Below are 21,884 nucleotides of genomic sequence, written 5' to 3' on the forward strand. Positions count from 1 at the left end.
TTCTTAGTGGGGCTCAACAGATCACGGATGTTGCGGTCACTCCGAAGGAGGGGTTTGATTCTTCCGCGACCCACACCTTCCCTACACGGTCGCTGAACCTCTCACATAGGGTATTCGAGTAACAGGAAAAGTCTCTTCCTTACCTCTGGTTGTTTTGTCTTCACTGTACCTCTTAGCTACACGGAATGTTGCCTTGAGATTGTTCAGTCCAGTCTGTATGTGGTTGGCGTCTGTAATCCGTTGAGTTCACGCTGTCAGCATACGTAGCAATGCATTCTTTTACGCTGGATGATGGTGCGAATCCGCGTGCAGCTATCCGTTGGTGAACGTCAGCTTCCAGTGGACTTGATGGCTTAGTCTGCCGCTTGATGGTCTGTAGACCTCCACGTCCAGAAAAGGAATGACTCCGTGGTATTCCATTTCCAGCGTGTTCTGTATCTTCTTACGTAAGCCTTTGAAACATTCACGAAATGTGCATAGTTCTACTTCTCCATACTGTCATATGACGGATGTGTGGGCCACGTACCTCAGCCAGCAGCGTGGCCGCAATGGCGCGGAATATAGCTCGGTTTGTTCACAAGCTTCCATGACTACCAACTAAAAACTATTGATGATACGCACAACTGCATGAGGTCGCGGATGCCTGGCACTATTTGCTCCTCTGTGACACCAATTGTTTCAGCTATAAGCACTTTGGTAAACAAATATTTTATGTCAACGCTGGCCATGAGATATGTAGCCACCACTTGCTGTTCCATTACGCACTGGATGAAATCCGCGGAATCTTTAACACAAGACTCCGTATGGCCAACTGGGCAGCGTAATTTGTGGGCCAGATATTTTACCAGATGATATGTGAGCGAGTTGATCCCATTTTAAACTGGTTTAAATTATGGCCTTTCTTCTGGATATTAGGTACTCAATATGTTCTTGGTGACATTGGAGCTTTCGACTTGACCCCCCAGGTGCATCTAAATCCATTCTAGAACTCTTAATCAGGGCTTGAGTCTCAGTATCTTCGCAGTAGGGCCTCTTTTCAGTTCTTTTTATACAGGGTCATTCAGCAACGCGCTCATTTTGACTTCATATGGTGTAGTGCCCAGTATTACTTTGGCATTGCCTTCGTCCACCTGTAAAATTACAATGTCTTTGTTATTCCTGAGTTTACTTAAGTCGACACTTTCCTCAAGTGAGATATTCTTCTGCGGAGACTTCGTATGCTGCAGGATTCTGTTTCTTGGCGAATCCTTTTGCTTCTACTTGACGCATTTTCCAGAGCGACATTTCAATGACCTGTATAATGTCCTCTGTCGATAGGCGACGAGGCGTCACAGAAAAGCTGAAACCTTTACACAACACATTTGTAGCTGCCTTGCTAATGATATGTGTTGACGATCTCACCAAAGTGCGAGACGTGTTCAATTTCGGCTGAGTACTTCGTTTTTCCAGTGCCGCTCTTTACTGCTTCACTCGACATTTTGTCTTACTTGGACGTTATTTTGTCACCTTTGTTCCAGTCAGTCTCCGATAACTTTGATGTCAGCGATAGATGGTTCTCGAATAGCTAACTGTCGTAGAGAAAACGAACCAAAGACTGAAGGTAATCGGCAAAAAGAAAATTCAACAGGTCTACTAAAGAGACTACTTACATTAGTCCCCCTTCTCCTGAAGCACTGCTACGCAGTGTGTGATCGGTGCCAGGCAGGCTTGACGGAGTGCATAGAAAAAATTAGCAGAAGGTCAGCTTCTTTTGTATCATCGCGACAAAGGAGAGACAGTGCACGGATACAACAAGCAAAGTGAGGTCGTAACCATAAAAAGTGATGAGGTTTTCGTTGGGGAAGGATCTCCCTATGCAGTTTCAGTCATCAACTACCTCCTCCGAATGTGTATAACAAAGCCATGACCAAATAAATTAGCTTCTCACAGTGCTCATAACAACAGCAACACCAAAAACTAAAGGTCTGATTTCTTATAGACTACGTGATATCTTGGAATTAAGTAAATGCCACACAGTATGAAGATTTCTAGACTCGGAGAAACCAAGATAAATGTGCCACCAGCTTCCACATCTCTTTGAAAGACTTGTATCCACATAACCTCATACTCAGATAGATTTTATCGACCTCAGGCTGTCACTTATGCATGGGAATACAGACTCGAGGTTTCCTTACATTTTCTGCAGATTCATGTAAGACGTTTTCTTCCTTGTGGCATAGCGTACTGGACTAGACTGAGAATGTACTTACAGAGTCCCACTCAAGGAGGCGTCACAGTGGTTGAGGCACAGTATTCTGGTTTAATTCTCGTACCAGCTTTTCTAATTTTCCAAAACCGATTAACGTATAAGTCGGAATGGCTCCATCGAAAAGGACACTTTCCGTAACAACCAGACTTCTCCCCGCGACTAATTATGAGGCCTGCTCAGGTTTCCTCGCATTGTCAAATGCGTCCTGATTGACTCATTCCCTCTTCATTCGTTTTCATTGTGGATAATCACGTTTACTTACATAATATTCCCTTTCTTATACGTCACTCATTCTGAAGCCAAAAACTACAACAACAACAAAAAACATGCTTGTGGTATGTTTCTACTTCGTTATGGATGTACACATATTTTAATAACTCGATATACAACCATCTTTTCCTGATTCTACTGGACTAATCATTGGTACATTTTCTCTCCGTGTGTTGAACCTCATCGTTACCTACAAATCACTGTGTTCCCAGGGATTTCATCGAAAATGGAAACGCCTACTAGTCATCAGTCATTTGCTCTACGGAGGATTCGTCATATACAAAGTACTAAAAAAATTAAGTGCCTGTCATGGTGTATTGAGGGTGTATGGTAGTGAAGTAAAAGAGCTCACGGCGGCGGTCCTTAGCGATTGTGTTGAATAGTGCTGCATAATATTTGCGACTACGCAAAGATTTCTCTTCAAGGAAGGAAAGAAGAAATGACGACTAGGGTTAAGTGTCCTGTCGATAATTAAATTAGTAGTACTGGAGCCGAGACTCAGATTAGACAACGTTTGCGTAAAATTCCGTTGATTGTGTTCCTTATTTTCTGAAAGATTTTTCAATAAGTTTGTAAGCATATTTATTTCGCTGGGAAAAGGGGGAGGTGGGTCGGTGTCCCACAGACGACGAGATTATAAAATTATTTATTTAGTCGCACTCACTGACGGAGGAGGTCAATATCTGCATTTATTAAACACGTACATATATCGCACACAACCAGAAACTGCACATAAATTATGAACCAGCGGAAAAATGCTCCTATCGTAGCACAAGAAGGTCAGTATGCGCTTGCACAAAAGACTCTGATTGCAAACTGGGGTATCACCTTCCTCATCCTACCTTCCTCAACACCTTCAAAAATTTTGCTAAAATTTTCTGCTTGCTATCATATTCGCACTCTTTTTTTTAACATGCGTCTCACCTCTTATCCCTGCTAGCTCCTCTACCTGTAACTCGCTCATACCCATTAGTCGTTCATACCAGTAGCGGATACATATGATGGGCGCCCCCCCCCCCCGCCCCCCTTGCGGCGCCGACCGCATTGCCATCCGAGCCGTCCTCGCCAGTCAGCCCGCACGCTATTCGTTCGTTTCTTCGTAAGCCGGCTCGACCGAATCGAGTTATGGAGTAGTTGTACTTGTCTACGTAGCACGCGCGTCCGCGTAATCATATTTTATACATTTCTGTCTGGCACATTGATAGTTAACACATACCTACGAGGAATGTAGCGGCCGTTCTGGTGATCTCGATACGTTGTTCTGTCTGGCATTTGTTCGAGAAAAGTCGGGAAATTTCTACTGTTTTGTGATTCAAAAGCGGCTAGTGGGAGAGATTCTTCAATACAAGCAAACGAGCACAAACGCCCTTAATGATCGTTATTCTGTTATGCAAGCGTTGTCTGTTTGACCTAGATCTAATGTTATTTTTAATCCGTCTTGATTGTCAAATTTATTATTCCTATGACCGGTTTCGGTTCATTCAGAACCATCTTAAGATCTGATATTTCTGTTACAGGAGTTCATTCAGAACCGTCATCAGATCTGATATTTCAGTTACAGGAGTAACTCCTGTAACTGAAATATAAGATCTGAAGATGGCTCTGAATGAACCGAAACCGGTCATATGAATAAAAAAATTTTGCAATCAAGACGGATTATAAATAACATTATACGATCACTGATTGCTGCTATCCCATCAGACATTATGTCTGTTTTTGCAAATGACCTAGATCTGACTGTCCAACTTTGCACACGCTGTACAAAATATTTGCTTGTCTACCTGCATCTATTGCTACAGTAGAAAGAAATTTTTCAAAGTTGCGGCGTACAAAGACATGGCTGATGTCAACAATGAAGGACGACCGACTTAATTGCTAGCTCTGTTGAACACTCACCCTGACATTGATTGTCCTGTTGACGATGTAATTAACCAATCTGCCAGGAAGAACAGCCGCGTTGAATTCATCATTTAAGGAAGAGAACTGCAATTGTAACTTTTTTATATCATAAGATGGCATTGTCTTGTATATGTGTATAATCAGTTTAAATAAAACTTTCGTAAACTTTGCATGTGACTTCATTATTTTTTATTACGGTAAAAGTAAAGGTAGCTCAAGATATCTTTAGCACCCCTTCCTTGAGGTTTTTCTGTATACACCACTGGTTCATACCCATCCATTCCCACTTTCCCATTTCTTCATTCATTGCTCCCAACTCATTTCGGCTCTCTTTGTCTCTTTCTAACTTTCACTGTCTCCTCTCTCACAGCCACAGTCTTCTTCGTGCTGTCCTGCAACTAGTATCTCCACTAATTATCACCGTCTCCCTCTGCTCTCCGTTACTCCGACTATCTTACTGATTCCTTCCCACTGCCACGGTCTCCTTTTCCCTGAGCATAAAAAAGCGCGAATATTTACGCATCTAATATTTTTCTGGAAAGTAGAATGAGGCAGCTGGTACCACACTTTCTAGTCAGACTCTTTTAAATAGGACTAACTTGCCATTTTTAGCTCCGATGGGAGTATTTTTTTGATAATTCCGTTCTTTGCCTTGTTACAGCATGGCATTTCATTCATATGAAGTGAACTTCAGTAAAATTTTGAAATTTTTACTTAAGTACAATTAAAATAATCTGTTGCTAATTTTATATCTCAGACCGAATTTTTCGTGGACTAAAATTTTACAAGTGCTTCAGTACTTCAACAACATGGTGTTAACAGCAATCTTCTGATGACAAAGAAGATACGTAACAGCTGCGTCACTTTATAAACTACCCTTTCGCCTCGCACTAGATTTTACGTGCGTATTATACGTGAACACATGGGGTAACTTTGAAGCTTTGTATCTGGGGAACGGCTAAAGATACCCAGGAAATGTTCACGGTTGTCCGAGATGTGGATCTCAGGAACATGTACAAATTACAGCCACTTGCTGTAAGTAGCCGTGTCGAAATCAACTGCTCGATTTTGGTATCCAACAACTAGGTTCCTGGGGTGTTTCACGACAGCAGATAGTTTTGAAAACCACAAGATGGCTCCCCTAGATAAATGCCTAGAGAATATACCATTACAATTTAAGCAACGATCTGCGGTTAGTTATTTCGATAACTACGGCTGTAAGCAAAAAACTGGTGGAGACCGCTTTTTTCGGGTTTTTTCAAGAACCGTCCCTGAAATAAATAGTGCCTCCACAAGCCCCTTAATGCTGAACGTAGGCCACATCTAATGCGAAATGAACCAACCGATTCGCTCCATTTACCTAAGCTGAAGGAAATGTGTGATATTCAAACTTGGATCCTGCATCGTAGGGTAGATGCAATAAGACGTCCCTAATCCGAGGGCTACCAAAAACACTTGACCCAATCCCTCTTATGAGCCCTGGAAAAATCCCGTTTTTACGACGTTTTGAAACATCTTGTTGAAACTGCACATTACCTCATGCAATACGGTATCAAGCGATCTACTGGGTGATGAAAAAGTCAGTATAAATTTGAAAACCACGGAATAATGTAGATAGAGAAGTGAAAATTGACACACATGCTTGGAATGACATGGGGTTTTATTAGAACCAAAAAAAAACAAAGTTCACAAAATGTCCGACAGATGGGACTGGACAGAAAAACGTCAGTGACTGCGCATGACAATCGTGTATAAAAGGAGCGGTAATGAGAGAGAGGATCAGATGCGCCAGCAGTCGCAGCATGTTGACGTTATCTGAAAAGAAGCTTTTAGTGAAGCTGTATTATCAGAATGGGGAATATGCTAGTTCAGCGTTACGATTCTATCGCCATAGGAAGGGGATTCGAACGGGTAAATGTCCGTTGACAAATGCAGCTGTGGCGAGAATGATTTCGAAGTTCGAAGCCACGGGTTGTTTGGACAATAGACTCCGTAGTGGCCGACAGAGCACAAGGCGTAATGCTGCTGAGACGGATCATGAAGAAATGGAGACTGTAGCGGGTTCGTCTATGCACGAGGAAGTCAGCGCTCGTGCAGTCGCACGTCGCACCGGCATTCCATACACTACTGTTTGGTTGGCACTTAGGCGTACCCTCCGATGCTATCCGTACAAAATACATTGGCATCATGAACTGTTACTTGGCGATTTAGTGAAGCGGAGGGCATTTGCGGTGTGGGCGTTTCAAAAGATGGCGGAAGATGACGATTGGTTGAGTAACGTGTTGTGGTCCGACGAAGCTCATTTCACGCTGCGAGGGTCTGTCAACGCCCACAACTGCAGAATTTGGGCTACCAAAAATCCTATAACTGCCGTGGAAACTCCATTGCACGACGAGAAAGTTACTTATGGGTTGGATTTACCGCATCTACCGATATCGGGCCTTTTTCTTCGAGGAAACGCATGATCCTGGTTTTGTGACTGCTACCGTGACGGGTGAGAGGTACGGCGATATGTTAAAGAATCACATCATCCCCAGCCTGGCTGATAAACACCTGCTGGAACGTACGATGTTTATGCAGGATGGCGCTCCACTCTATATTGCTAGACGCGTGAAAGATCTCTTGCGCCCGTCGTTTGGTGATGATCGTGTGCTCAGCCGCCACTTTCGTCATGCCTGGCCTCCCAGATCCCCAGACCTCAGTCCGTGCGATTATTGGCTTTGGGGTTACCTGAAGTCGCAAGTGTATCGTGATCGACCGACATCTCTAGCGATGCTGAAAGACAATATCCGACGCCAATGCCTCACCATAACTCCGGACATGCTTTACAGTGCTGTTCACAAAATTATTCCTTGACTACAGCTATTGTTGAGTAATGATGGTGGACATATTGAGCATTTCCTGTAAAGAACATCATCTTTGCTTTGTCTTACTTTTTTATGCTAATTATTGCTATGCTGATCAGATGAAGCGCCATCTGTCGGACATTTTTTGAACTTTTGTATTTTTTTTTTTTTGTTCTAATTAAAACCCCATGTTATTCCAAGCATCTGTGTCAATTTGTACCTCTATATCTACATTATTCCGCGATTTATTGAGTTTTCAAAATTATACAGACTTTTTTGATCACCCTGTACATCTGCAGCTACGTCGATACTCCGCAGTCCGCCTTACTGCGCGTGGCGGACGATACCCCATATCACTACTAGTCATTTTCTTTCCTGTTCCACTTGCAAACAGAACCAGGCAAAACGACTGTCCGTATGCCTTCGTATGAACCCTAATTTCTCGCATCTTATCTTCGCGGTCCTTAGGCGCAGTGTATGTTGGAGGCAATAGAATCCTTCTGCTGTCATCTTCAATTGCGGATCCTCTCAATTTTCTCAGTATTGTTCCTCGAAAATAACGTCACCTTCCCTTCACGGATTCTCATTTGAGTTCTAGAAGCATCCCAGTAAGGCTAGCGTGTTGTTCGAATCTACCAGTAACAAATTTAGCGACCAGCCTCTGAATTGCTTCGATGTCTTCCTTTAATACGACTTGGTGCGGATCGCAAACATTGAAGTAGTACTAAAGAACAGGTCGCTTTAACGTCCTATATGCTCTCTCCTTCACAGAGGATTTACACTTTCCTATAATTCTTCCAATAGAACGAAGTTGGCCATTCGCCCTTCCTACCACAACCCTCACGTCCTCGTTCCATCGCGTATCACATTCCAACGTTACGCCAAAATATTTAGAAGACGCAGAACAGGTGTGGCAGATGGAACAATCGTTTCAGATGACCTATTGTCAAGTACCAAACATTTATTTTACATCGGGTATCTTTCGCTACGATTCTTCATGTATTAGATGAGAAAATACCCTTTCTGTTCTAGCATGTGACAACAACTACTGAATTTATAACCGATATTACCTGCGTGTCTCCTGACTCAGCGGCGAGATGCAGGTAACTCCATCCATCGTGAAGGGATTTGCGCAATGCTGCTTCTGCCAGACAGTTCACCACCTGCAACATAGCGATTTAATTAATTTTAGGCAGTACGTATGGGGAGTCGATTATGAGACATTCGATTGAAGGCGTAATCTTTCCCACGAACTGTGTTATTTAACCAATGGCTGACGTGAGGTGAATAAATAAAAGATACTTTATGCTAATTTAGGTTTATTTGCACTCTGCTGTAGAATAAAACTTTACTTTTGCTCTAAATTTTATCTCCAAAGTACTTGTTATTTGTGTATTTGTACTGTAACTTCAGCTAGTGAGTGTCAAAGTTAGTCTTACTTCAGGATTTAACTAAGCCTTACATTATTTTCCTACCTATTTCTATATTAGATATATTTTCTGTGCGTGTTGTTATATGATCAATTTATTTTAATATTACAAAGTCATCTTTCCTTCAACTTGTTTGGTACCGTGCTCCATCTACTGTGTAGTCTGCTTAGTGTATTTTAGCCCTCCTTCATTAATACGAACATTTCCCGTCTACAGATCTTCCAGCCCCAGGGCAACCGACCTTTGGTGCCGTAGCAGCTATCTCATTAACCAGTCACACCTTCTCGCAGAGCAACAGGTCTCTTATTCGTGACCTTCCAGCCAGCGCACTAAAGAGTTTCTTCATCAATTCATTACAGACTTTCTCCATTATGTACTATTTGTCGTTGAGGTCTTCATTCTGAAGACTGCTCTGATGCAGCTGTCTATGCTAGTCTGTTCTGGATAAGAGTCTTCATCTCCGAATGAACATAAGTTGTCCCATTAATATTTAAGTTTCTTGTGTTTCTGGTTGCCTTTTGGCTAAGGTCCACGTTTCTCTTCCATTCACCTCTATACTAAGAACGTATATGGTTCAAATGGCTCTGAGCACTAAGGGACTTAACTTCTGAGGTCATCAGTCCCCTAGAACTTAGAACTACTTAAACCTAACTAACATAAGGACATCACATACATCCATGCCCGAGGCAGGATTCGAACCTGCGACCGCAGCGGTCGCGCGGTTCCAGACTGTAGCGCCTAGAACCGCTCGGCCACTCCGGCCGGCTCATAACGTATACTTCCAGGTATTTGCACTTTCAGCAACTTGTTTCTCGCATTTCCAACATTTTGCAATTTTAGAGCTCTTCTGTTCAGAAGTCATTTTTTGTTTATGGCAGTCTGAGCCGTGCATCGCTCACCAAGCCACAAACTGGTATTTTACACCCTGTTTTAACGTATTTCCATCTCACCACGTTGATTTAAATTACTGGCGTTACTGAGTTGCTGTTTTGCCTGACCGTCATCGGCGCTGGTAGCACGTATCAATATATCCCCTCTGCTAGGATCTTTGCTCGGCTGCTATGACTTCCCGGTTGTCATCTGTCGTGGAGTGAGTCGGAACGTGCGAGGAGGAGAGTTCACGGAGGCAGTGTGGGTCGTGAGTTGGGCCCTGCCAGGAAGTGGCAAATCGTTTGGAGCGCAGCCTGGGCCAGGCAGTCGCTGGCTTGCAGCAGCGGTGAACGCTGCGTGGACAAAGCCCGCCCGACCGTTGCCGCCACGCATCACTTCAGCCGGGCCTGACCTTTGGTAGGTTGTTAGTCTGTCCGTTGGTCCGAAGACATCTCTGTGCGACGTAGTCGACTGGGCTGATGGCGGTCTCTGCGCAGTGTCGGAGTCTGTCTGGAGCTGTCCGATCGGTACGAGCATCGTCGCTCGCCGTCACAGGGCGGGAAGGTTAAGTGGTTTTGATATTTACGTTGCTGGTTCCTGCGTTGCTGCTGTAGAGGTTTTCCTGTGAGCAACAACGAGTGAAGTGTTCGAGATAACTGCCGTCAGGTATACTTCATTAAATTACTATTTCCATAGTTAAGTTCACCTGCGGAATTTTCTGCCTTGTGGCAGTTAGTGTACTGGTTACCAGCCCTGGCCGCTAACGTAATTTTAGGCAGTGTCTTTTCCTGAGTGTTGTTCCCTTAATTATTCTTTGGCTGTCTTAATGTTTTTGTAATTTATTTTAAAAAGTTTTTTTGGGGCTTTACTGTATTTTATATTTTCAACTGGGCAAGGTCAATCGAGAGTCTTCAGCCCTGGAAACATGTTCTCAGAGTTTCCTTCAAGTCCATACATTACTGCCTTCTGCTCTTGAAAGATTATTGTAATTTCTTCTGAAAGATTTTACAAGTTATTGTGGGCCTTCCGCCGTTGGTGTTGCAAAAGGAAATTTGTAAACCTAATGTATTGTTTTACCGATTGTTGCATATACATATTTCCTTAATTTTCAGAATTCAACTTTGAGCCTTCAACCATCTTATTGCGTTTGTTTATCTCTTTCTGTGCTCCTTGCGCGCTATCAGTCCTTTTAGCATCTTAAAACAATGTGACATTCTGCCTTCAGTAATCATTATAGTATATTTGGAATTTTGAAGATTTAATCCGGAGGCCTTCAACCGCTCCGCATGCTGATCTCATATATGTATATGATTTATCTTAGTCGTAAATTTAACTGTGTGTTATGTCTTTCCAAATTTGAACTTACTCTAAAACATCTGTTGGAGACCTTCAGCAGCGAAATTTAATTCTTTCAAAAGTGTATTTGTGAACTAAATGATAATAAATTACAATTGTGAAATGAATCCGACCGCAACTCCCTTGGTCCCTTCCACAATCCTTATTACCTGTTAGCCCTGCGTGATTTAGCGGGCGTTTCACTGGTAGTAGAGCGTGGTTTGCGCTCGTACTTACCACCCTACTCGCTGTCGGCTTCACTTTTGTTTCGATTGTGCCTGTGGCGCGGTATTGTTTTAGTTGTTATCGTTTTAGGTTTTAATGCTGAGAAAGGACCACTTTGTTTAGCCAGCCGAAGTGGCCGAGCGGTTCTAGGCGCTTCAGACTGGAACCGCACGACCGCTACGGTCGCAGCTTCGAATCCTGCCTCGGGCATGGATGTGTGTGATGTCCTTAGGTTAGTTAGGTTTAAGTAGTTCTTAGTTCTAGGGGACTGATGACCTCAGATGTTAAGTCCCATAGTGCTCAGAGCCATTTGAACCATTTTTGAACCACCTTGTTTACGAGTTGACAATAAGACACCAATTGGTTGAGGGCAGTGTTCCAGAATTGGCAACCTGTTTGCACGCTGCCGTTCATGAGGTGGTTGACGTCACGCCGGCGGTAGTGGGTGAGAGAGGAGCGGCAGTTGAATTTTTGTTTGAGGCTATTAAAGGCCTTGAGGACACTATTTGTCTTTATGAGGGAACCCAACCTAGTGACAGTCAGCTGGATAGGGTGCGGGCACAGTTAATGCATTTAACTAATCGGATAGCGGATTTAAGCACGTTAGATTTGGAAGATCATCACAAAAAATTAACCATTGATTTGGGAACTTTGATGAGCGCATTACGGTTTAAGCTTACTTGTTTGGTGTTGGATGGGAGGAAGGTTGAAGATTGGGACTTGCACTGTCAGGGAAAGAGTGAGAGCCAGCACGTGGGTGGTACTCTTACGTCCTCTGTCAAGTTAGATGCTGTGTTTGCCAAGTTACCTAATCCTCTGGTCTATTTCTTCCGAGATATTACTGAATTGGTTGTAGAGCGACTTGATCAAGTGGAAAAATTGCGGTTATTGTTTCGCCTAGAACAACACGCGGCCGCCTTTCGTGCTCCGCACCAACTTTGTCGTCAAGGGTTTTCCTTGCTGCAATTAAGGGAGCTCGTAATTAGGCAGAAGTTGACCACCGGGATTCGTAAACAGCTTGAGTGTACAAATAACTTACGGGTTTGCTGCCGGGTGACGTCGTCGGACACCGCCGATATTTCGACAGGAGTACACCCTGCCATTCTCAAGGCACAAATGCAAGGGAGAAAAAATGTGCACGCAAATTTAATACCTCGGTTCATAGAGGAGAAACGAGGAAGATACCACACACAGAACAAGTGTCAACACAACCAAAGATAACCAACATCAGAAATATCGATGGTTACTATTAATCAGCAGGTGAGGTAGCACTAATTTTGTCCCTCTGTTTTTTGAGGAGGGACAGAGCCGGATTCCAAGCAGCATTTAAACAAAATCCACCATCTCTGTTAATAAGGTTGCTTGGTAGTCTGATTTCAACAGCTTCCTTAATAACACTATCCCAGTAGTTTGACGTGCAAGCCAGAATCTCTGTGTTGTTGTATTCCATAGGATGACCGGTGTCAAGGCAATGTTCTGCAATAGCGGATTTGCTCGGCTGTTGTAAGCGTGTGTGACGCTTATGTTCAATACACCGGTCTTGGAATCCGGCTCTGTCTCTCCTCTGCCGTTGATGCCATAACTAACGAGTTTGATCTGGCCCATCCCTTGCCCCATCAGGCTTCTCAGTTACTCGATTTATTGCACAGCTTTCCTCCTTAGTGATAACCTGGGTGTTACTAACGTTCTTGATTATCATATCCTTCTGTCCGACTGTATTCCCGTTAGGCAGTCCCCATACCGCCTGTCACCTCCTAAGCTGAAGATACTCAAGGCAAAGATACCTCAGATGCTCCAAGAAGGAGCATTTAAATTGGATCTCCATGGACCGGAATGTGAGAGAGATGATATCCCAATTCCGTATGTGTAATGTAGCCAAACACAAGGATGCTCTTCAGCAGGGTTTGTTGAGTTCTGAACGAGAGTGCTGTCCTATGCACAAGCACAATATTGATTATTTACGGCCGTTAACTCGTACTAAGAAGGGCAATCGATATGTACTAGTTGTTATCGATGCGTTCTTCAGATTTCCTTGGTTCCTCCCGAGTCGTAACATTACCGCTGCTACCACTATTTATCATTTAACTAGTGTCTTCAGTGTTTTTGGCCCACCTAAGTAGCTTGTTAGCGATAATGCTCCTGCTTTTCTTTCGGCTCCTTTCAAGGCCTTCTGTTTTCAGAATGATGTCATGCATATCACGACCACCCCGTATTATTCCCAAGGGACCTTTGCGGAGAGTGTTGACCAAAATCTTAAGTCCGCGTTAATTTTTTATCATGAGAAAACCCTTTAGTAAATGGGACCCCAGTCTTCCCTGGCTTAGTTTCGCCTTTAATACCGCCAGTCACGAAGACTTGCGAGCTACGCCAGCCTCCTTGATCCCTACCTATCCGGGTAATTCACTCTTTCGAGCTTCTGGGGAATTCAAGATCTTATTCGAGCCGATATTAATCCTCATGTTAAAAAAAATTGGAACCCGGCAAGGTTTAATATACTTAGAGCCCGTAATAAACAAGCTGAGCGTTATAATCGTAATCGAGAAACCTTTAACGGCAGGCCAGGGGATCAAGTTTGTGTCCGCAATTTCCCGGAGAGGCAGTTGCGTGGCGGGAATTTTAATAAATTTACTTCTCGTTTTCTGGGGCGTTGCACTATCGTGCGTATTTTAGGACGGTAAATCTGTTGGTGAAGGAGAACAGTTCAGGTAAGCAGTATCGGGTTCAACTTAGCCAAGTTAAGTTCAGTTGGCTCAGGGGTTGACTCACCCCCTCCCTGAGTTTAGTTTGAAGGGGTGAGATTGAGGCGTGGCTGGCTGGCTCATGCTATGAATTGGATTAAACCTTGGTCGCTATTCTGTGTTTAGTCTCCGGCGGTTATCACGATTATGCAGTTATCCTCTCCATACCGTGGGTGGTAGCAGGGGTGTGCATCGGTATTCGCACCTTGGACTATCATTGGCGTGGCTGGGCTGTGTGCGAGCAGTTGTTCAGTTGGCGTGGAGAAGCGAGGAAATCTCGGCGGCACTTAGTTTGGCCGCGCCCGTTGGCGGCCTCTATGCGGTGTCAGAGTGTATGGTGCTGTTCCCATTGCCACGAGGTTCGTGGCTCACCGATACTGGACATGAAAGTTGAGTTTTGACTTAATCTACCAGCAAGTCAAGACGGTTCACGTTGTATCGTCTGGAGTTCGTTGTCGGCCGTTGGGAAATTCCTACGAGCAACAACGTGTGTTTTCAAGTTGGAAAATCTTAGCCACCCTCCGGTGGAGTTTAACTATACTTGGTTATTTGAATTGAAGTGCAGCAGCGGAATCTTCTGCCTTGTGGCCGTTAACGTTCCGGTTACCTGCCCTGGCCGTTGACGTAAATTCAGGCAGGGTATTTTCTTCATCGTGTTGTCGCTGTCCAGCACGGTGTGTAGTTTGACAGCTCAATGTATAATTGGTTGGAGGGGGGGGGGGGGGGAGGAATACATTCTACGTAGCTCCATTGAACTCCCTGTTGTGTGCTGGTCAGGTGAAGCGGAGGTGATATTGTCAGTGGGTCCGTTGACTGTCTGTCGGTTGGTTTGTCGTCGGATCTACAGTGGGTGGGCCGACTGCCTGTCTCACCTAAGCGAGCGATAGTGTTTGAATTCCAGCCCGACCCTCGGAACTTCTGAGCGCCGTTGGGTGAAATGCCTTTTCTTGTTCTTGTTGTTTGTACTTGTATGGTTTCCAGACGATTTTTAGATGAAGGTTGTTTTGCCCTTAAGGCTTCAGATGGTTTGGGCCTTCAGCCTAAATTATGAACTGTTTTACGTAAAGCCTTTGGCATTTTTAAAATTAATGTTTTTGAGTCTTAAGTGTTGGGCCTTCAGCCGGTTTTGAATTTAAGTAGTTTTGCTCTTAAAGTGTCAGATTTTTTGGGTCTTCAGCCGATTTTGAATTAAAGTTGTTGTGCTCTTAATCTGTCAGATTCTTTGGGCCCTCAGCCTAATTAAGGAACTGTTTTAAGATAAGGCCTTACCTTTTATGTTTCTGATTTTGGTTGAGTTTTAAGTTATTGGCTTTCAGACGTTTTTAAATTGAAGTGGTCTTGCCCTTAAAGCATGAGTTTGTACGGCGCATTCAGCCGCTAATTAAGGTCCAAAACTAAAAACAAACACAGTTCTTGTAATGTTTGATCGAATAAAAGGTTGTATGTTCGACTGTAACTGACAGCCGCTTATTGTGGCCCCTTTCTACAACTTAAACTACCTGTGCTGTCGGTTTAGCAAGGGCATCTCAGGTGAGAATGACATCATTTTAAACATCTGCACGTTAAAGGTGTGGGCAAACTGCTTGTCTTCACGTCTGGAGGATGCATGGAACGGCTCTTTTGTAACCGGAAACAGAAGTCGTGAAATATACTACATGACAACTGATAGCCATTATGCGAAACTATTTTTCCGGAAGCTCCTTAATTCTGCAAGGCGTTTACTTTTTCCCTTGCTGTGAAGTTCGGCATTCGAAAGACAAATAGAAATTTTGTGTAAGTGTTTACAACGACGACCCACATCGCTTGTAGTAATGGACAGGAAAAGTCCACTTTATTTGGGTTAAAGTTAGCGTTTTAGATGTGTATGCAACGTGTTGCTCATGGAAATCGTAGTTTTTATGAGAAACAATTACCCCGATGCCACGTTCAGGCGCGTTAGTGGCTATCAGAAGGCGTATTAACGTGTCACAGGTCGACAGTTGCTCCGTGGGCGATGCATATTGCTTTAACTTTTGAAAACCAAATGGACAATGCAGAGAGCGTATTTTGCGCCTACCTTACGTAAATTATTAACATGTCTGGTGACCGGTATGAGTTTTCGTATAGTAAATGTTCTAGCCGGTAGATGACGCTAGGCTGTTTTTCAGTTTAACAGACACTTGAAGCTAGACACTTTGCTAAATTAGTTGCAGCCCTTGACGGCTCAATTTGTGGCCCGAACATACCACTTGCTCTTGAATGAACTCAAACTTTTGTAGATTGGACTTTAGTGAAATTTGTTGTAGCGTCTGCAACATTTAGATGTATTTGTGTAAGATATTTGTGTTTTGTAGCGTTACTCACTAATGTACCGTTTATATAGGATTCAGATTACTTTGGAGCAGCTGCTCCAGGAAACGTCTGAGGGGACCTACCCTTGTACTTATGACTTAGCTGATTGCATAAAAGTACGCTGTTTAGTAACTACGGTTGTGTAGTCACCTGGAAGCGGAGCATCAGATGTTTGTTGCATGAGTACTAGTCCTTTTATGGCTTAAATGGTGCAATTGGTGATGGTGGATTTTGTTCTGTCGTGATGAGGTGCAGAGGCGTAAACCTCTGCTTTTTATTAATTTGCAGATACTGCCTTTGTTGTTGTTCTTGTTGTGCTGTTTTTACATTTGAAGTTATAGCTGTTGCTGCGACAGTTTTATCATTTCTGGATCCACTATCAATCGACTTACTATGTCGAAACATACACGCACTTTTCGACTCCTTGTCACCATTATTACGTCCTCTAATGTGAAGGAATGAGTCTTTATCCGACAGTGAAGATGGATACAATATTATCGATTGACAGTTCACAAAACCAGTACGTGCTGAGTCGTCGTACATGTACACATACACAAAATGGAATAATCCAGACCATCTGTGCTCAAGCAAGTCCATAAGCACCAATATACAGGGTGGTCCATTGATAGTGACCGGGCCAAATATCTCACGAAATAAGCATCAAACGAAAAAACTACAAAAAACGAAACTTTGTCCAGCTTGAAGGGGGAAACCAGATGACGCTATGGCTGGCCCGCTAGATGGCGCTGCCATAGGTCAAACGGATATCATTTGCGTTTTTTTTAAAACGAACCCCCATTTTTATTACATATTCGCATAGTACGTAAAGAAATATGAATGTTGTAGTTGGACCACTTGTTTCGTTTTGTAATAGATGGCGCTGTAATAGTCACAAACGTTTAAGTTCGTGGTATCACGAAACACTCCGCCAGTGCGGACATATTTGCTTCGTGATACATTACCCGTGTTAAAATTGACCGTTTAACAATTGCAGAAAAGGTCGATATCGTGTTGATGTATGGCTATTGTGATCAATACGCCCAACGGGCGTGTGCTATGTATGCTGCTCGGTATCCTGGACGACATCATCCAAGTGTCCGGACCGTTCGCCGGATAGTTACGTTATTTAAGGAAACAGGAAGCGTTCAGCCACATGTGAAACGTCAACCACAGTCTGCAACAAATGATGATGCCCAAGTAGGTGTTTTAGCTGCTGTCGCGGCTAATCCGCATATCTGTAGCAGACAAACTGCGCGAGAATCGGGAATCTCAAAAACGTCGGTGTTGAGAATGCTACATCAACATCGATTGCACCCGTACCTTATTTCTATGCACCAGGAATTGCATGGCGATGACTCTAAACGTCGTGTACTGTTCTGCCACTGGGCACAAGAGAAATTACGGGACGATGGCAGGTTTTTTGCACGCGTTCTATTTAGCGACGAAGCGTCATTCGCCAACAGTGGCAACGTAAACCGACATAATATGTACAATTGGGCAACGAAAAATCCACGATGGCTGCGGCAAGTGGAACATCAGTGACCTTGGCGGGTTAATGTATGGTGCGGCATTATGTGAGGAAGGATAATTGACCCCCATTTTATCGATGGCAATCTAAATGGTGCAATGTATGCTGATTTCCTACGTAATTTTCTACCGATGTTACTACAAGATGTTTCACTGCATGACAGAATGGCGATGTACTTCAAACAGGATGGATGTCCGGCACATAGTTCACGTGCGGTTGAAGAGGTATTGAATAGCATATTTCATGACAGGTGGATTGGTCGTCGAAGCACCATACCATGGCCCGCACGTTCACCGGATCTGACGTCCCCGGATTTCTTTCTGTGGGGAAAGTTGAAGGATATTTACTATTGTGATCCACCGACAACGCCTGACGACATGCGTCAGCGGATTGTCAATGCCTGTGCGAACAATACGGAAGGCGAACTACTCGCTGTTGAGAGCAATGTCGTTACACGTACTGCCAAAGGCATTGATGTTGACGGGCATCATTTTGATCGTGGTATTTACAGGTAATCACGCTGTAACAGCATGCGTTCTCAGAAATGATAAGTTCACAAAGGTACGTGTATCACATTGGAACAACCGGAATAAAATGTTCAAACGTACCTACGTTCTGTATTTTAATTTAAAAAACCTACCTGTTACCAACTGTTCGTCTAAAATTGTGAGCCAAATGTTTGTGACTATTGCGGCGCCATCTATCACAAAGCGATAAAAGTGGTTCAACTAAAACAATCATATTTCTTAACGTATTACACGAATATGTAATAAAAATCGGGGTTCCTATATAAAGAAACGCAGTTGATATCCGATTGACCTGTGGCAGTGCCATCTAGCGGGACAATCATAGCACCATCTGGTTTGCCCCTTCAAGCTAGACAAGTTTCGTTCGTTGTGGCTTTCTCGTTTGACTTTTATTTCGTGAGATATTTGTCCCGGTCACGATTAATGGACCAACTAGTATTTACAATCCAAAGATTTCTTCAGGTGACATCCAACAAGTTTCCCAGCCATGTATGCAGACTATCAACAACATAGACACTAGAGCAAAGCATGAGACAAAGTGAGTTCAAGCTGGTACGGAAGAAGTTTTATTTGCTGCATGGCATCAGCGGCCAGGCACATGCGATATCTCGGGGCACCGCTTACCGGCCGCAAGTGGACTTTGATAGCGTAAATGGCAGTCCATGGGCATCGTATCCTGAGGACACAATAAAGCAGGTAACATCCCAATTTAATGCTTAAGATCGCTTCTATATACTCGAAGCTTTTCGGAACGCCACGGGTTGGTGTGCTAAGTTAAATTCGGGCCCGCAGGACGTACATGGCCCGAGAGTGTGCTAACATGAGCTGAGACGAAACGAGCGAAATGAGAAAAATGAGACAAAAGAGGTAAATAAGCCAAATGAGTTAAATTAGGGAGAATTAAATTAAATTAGTCCTTTCAATATCCCTATCCTGGAGGAGTCACGTAAGTAATCCTCTCGTCTATAGTGTCCGATTCTGAAGCAACTGCCGAACAGCAGAAAATTGCATTTTTATACCTTTATATTAATGTGGTACGGGTGATTCTACTTTATAAAGATATGAAACACGAAAGTAGATCGAGTGGTTGCGGATTAGTTAGGGGGCCCCACATCACCTCTTTTTATCAGAAATCTCCCAGGAGATCCTTCACTCAAAAATAATTTTGGTCGTGTTCTAGTGTGCCCAAGAGAGACAAGAGTTTTCAAGTGAGCTCTCTGCCATTTTACTTAATGCATTAAATACGTGAAAGTGGTTTGAGAGCACTGCAGCTACCTATAAAAGGGTTCTGTTATTTTTTAGTTGCATATTGGTACTGGCTGGAAAAATTTTTATCGTTTCGACTGCCCAGAAATTAGCATATTAATTTCTATGAATGTTCAATGAAACACTTAATTGAAATTTTAATACAGGTGATCTCTTCTGCATACAAATGTTAATCACTCCTTACAACTTGGAACAGCCGTTCACGCTTCGTTCTATATATTTCTCAAAAAAATTCAGGCTTTAACAGACTCTTGCTACTGGACAATGCATGTGTGATGTGATGGCTACAAGTCTTCCCTGAGAGATGGAATGCGGTCATGTGCTTTCCGAAATGTCGCGCACTCACATTGTTTTGATTTGGGAAGAATCGGAAACGATTTATTTTACCGACTTTAAAGAATTTGCATCTGATGAATAAATACTCGTGATCCATGAACAAAGCCGAAGTTGTCGTGAGCGAAGCATGGGATAAGCACCAAAACGTAAGCCGGGAATTCAAAGTATAAGGCGAGGTCGACATCCGGTAACAGCTAAGCGAAACAAGTGTTTACTTAAGCAGCGTACTAGGCAAGACTAACCGCTGCAGCTGGTTGACCCCTTAACCATCAATGGGTCAGACCATTTGTCTCAGCAACCGTGCCCCTGGTGGTCCATAGCTGAGTTTAACTGTAGTGCCTCGGAACGACTATCGGTAAACGTCCGGGCAACAATATTGCAGATCTCCCCCAGAAACCAGCATATAGGGAAAAAACAGATGGTGCGATTGAAATGGGGGCAGAAGGCGGGAGAGGTATGTTCCACCGCCAGCAGACAAGAACCATTAGCTCGAGGTCAACAGCAGCAGGAGACCCTGTCGACAGCTGTGGGGCACAATAGGCAGCAGTGCGTCTGCAGCTTGAGACAGATGTACTACCATCATGGTGGGAAACAGTTGGGGTACAGGGAGCATCTACATCTCCAAAAGTTCTAAAACTGTGATACGTCACCCACCCACAAGCGAGTGGGGCTGCAATGGCAAAAGTCATACCATTGCGCAGCAGGCGTGAGAGAGGAGGCGTGAGAGATTGTTAAGGGACCTGGCAGGAGGTGATCCAGTTGTCCGTTCTGTGGGATGGAAGAGGAGGCAAGGACATGGTGGCCTATTATGTCTGCAGTAGCAGCCAGAGCTGGTTGCGGTGGTGGAGCAGCAAGTAGCCCAGACCTTGATGTAGAATAGCTGTGCCCAAGACGACCACGCTGCACAGCACACAGAAGATCTAATAGGATGTGATGCATGTGCCTGTTTGGCGAAAAAAACCTCATTGACCGGGATGGATCGATAAGAAACAGGGAAGTTGTGGATGGCATGCTCAATTGATTATACTTCCAAGGACTTCTGTATCTGAGTCTTGAAGATGTGGACCATGCGTTCAGTAAACACCTTGGAGGTGGGGTGGAAAAGTGCGTTGAGCAGAGGGTCGATGCTGTTTTGGCGACATAAAATCTTGAATTGAATTGGCTTTAGTTGGGGCCCATTGTTGCATACCAGGGTGCGAGGTGCTCACTCATTGGCGAAAATCCTCTGAATGGCACGGATGGTGGGTAGGATGATTGTGGACACCATGAGCACCAAGCCCAGGGCAACTGGAAAAGGCATCCACAACAAACAACCTCATAGCTCCCTGAAATGGCCCAGAGAAATCGATGTGAACCTTCTCCTATTGGAGGTCAGCCTGGAACACGGCAAGAAACGTTACACTGGGGTTTACTGATTTAGAGAGGAGACATGGCAGAAGCAGCACATGTTTTCAATGTAGACATCGATACTGGGTCAGTAGACGTGTCGCCTGGCCAATGCATTCATGTGCATCATCCTCCAATGGAACACATGAAGAAGCTGGGAAGATACATTGCGAAAACAGGTGCAAAACGACTCTCCAGTAGTCAGAATACTCTGTGGCTGTAGTCAAGATGAGCTGAGAGGTACTGAGCCAGTAAAGAAGCGCGAAAAAGTTTCGAGAAACCGCTTGGGGTACATGCTCTGGCCATCTTGTATGGACTAACGACAAATATTTCACAAGACGTGGTTGTGCTACATCTCCATGGCGGCCTTGCATTCCGTCAGTAGGAATTCGTCCAAGATGGTTTGCTGTTGTTGATCCAGTGCAAACAGACAGCTTCATGGCAATAGAACTACATATTTGAACCATGAGGGAGATGGAACGGAGTATCTATGTTGGCATGTTTGGTAATGGAGCAAAAACGGGCATCGTAATGACATCTACATAAAAACCATGCCCAGTGCTGCAGACGCTGTACCATCTTATCTGGGAGCGTACACTGACGTCCAGTTAATCAAATCAAGGGTTTGTGGTCAGTCAACAGGTGACTT

General features: G+C 43.9%; 1 protein-coding gene across 1 annotated transcript in view; it reads right to left on the reverse strand.

Moving 5' to 3' along the window:
* Positions 1-21,884, reverse strand: part of LOC126474509 (serine/threonine-protein phosphatase 6 regulatory ankyrin repeat subunit A-like) — a 172,604-nt gene that overhangs the window by 72,543 nt on the left and 78,177 nt on the right. The window contains exon 7 of the mRNA XM_050101980.1: positions 8,334-8,426. Within this exon, the coding sequence (XP_049957937.1) occupies positions 8,334-8,426 (93 nt within the window). The remainder of the gene's footprint in view (positions 1-8,333; positions 8,427-21,884) is intronic.

Source organism: Schistocerca serialis, chromosome 4 (assembly GCF_023864345.2).
Source record: "Schistocerca serialis cubense isolate TAMUIC-IGC-003099 chromosome 4, iqSchSeri2.2, whole genome shotgun sequence".
Classification (NCBI taxonomy): domain Eukaryota; kingdom Metazoa; phylum Arthropoda; class Insecta; order Orthoptera; family Acrididae; genus Schistocerca; species Schistocerca serialis.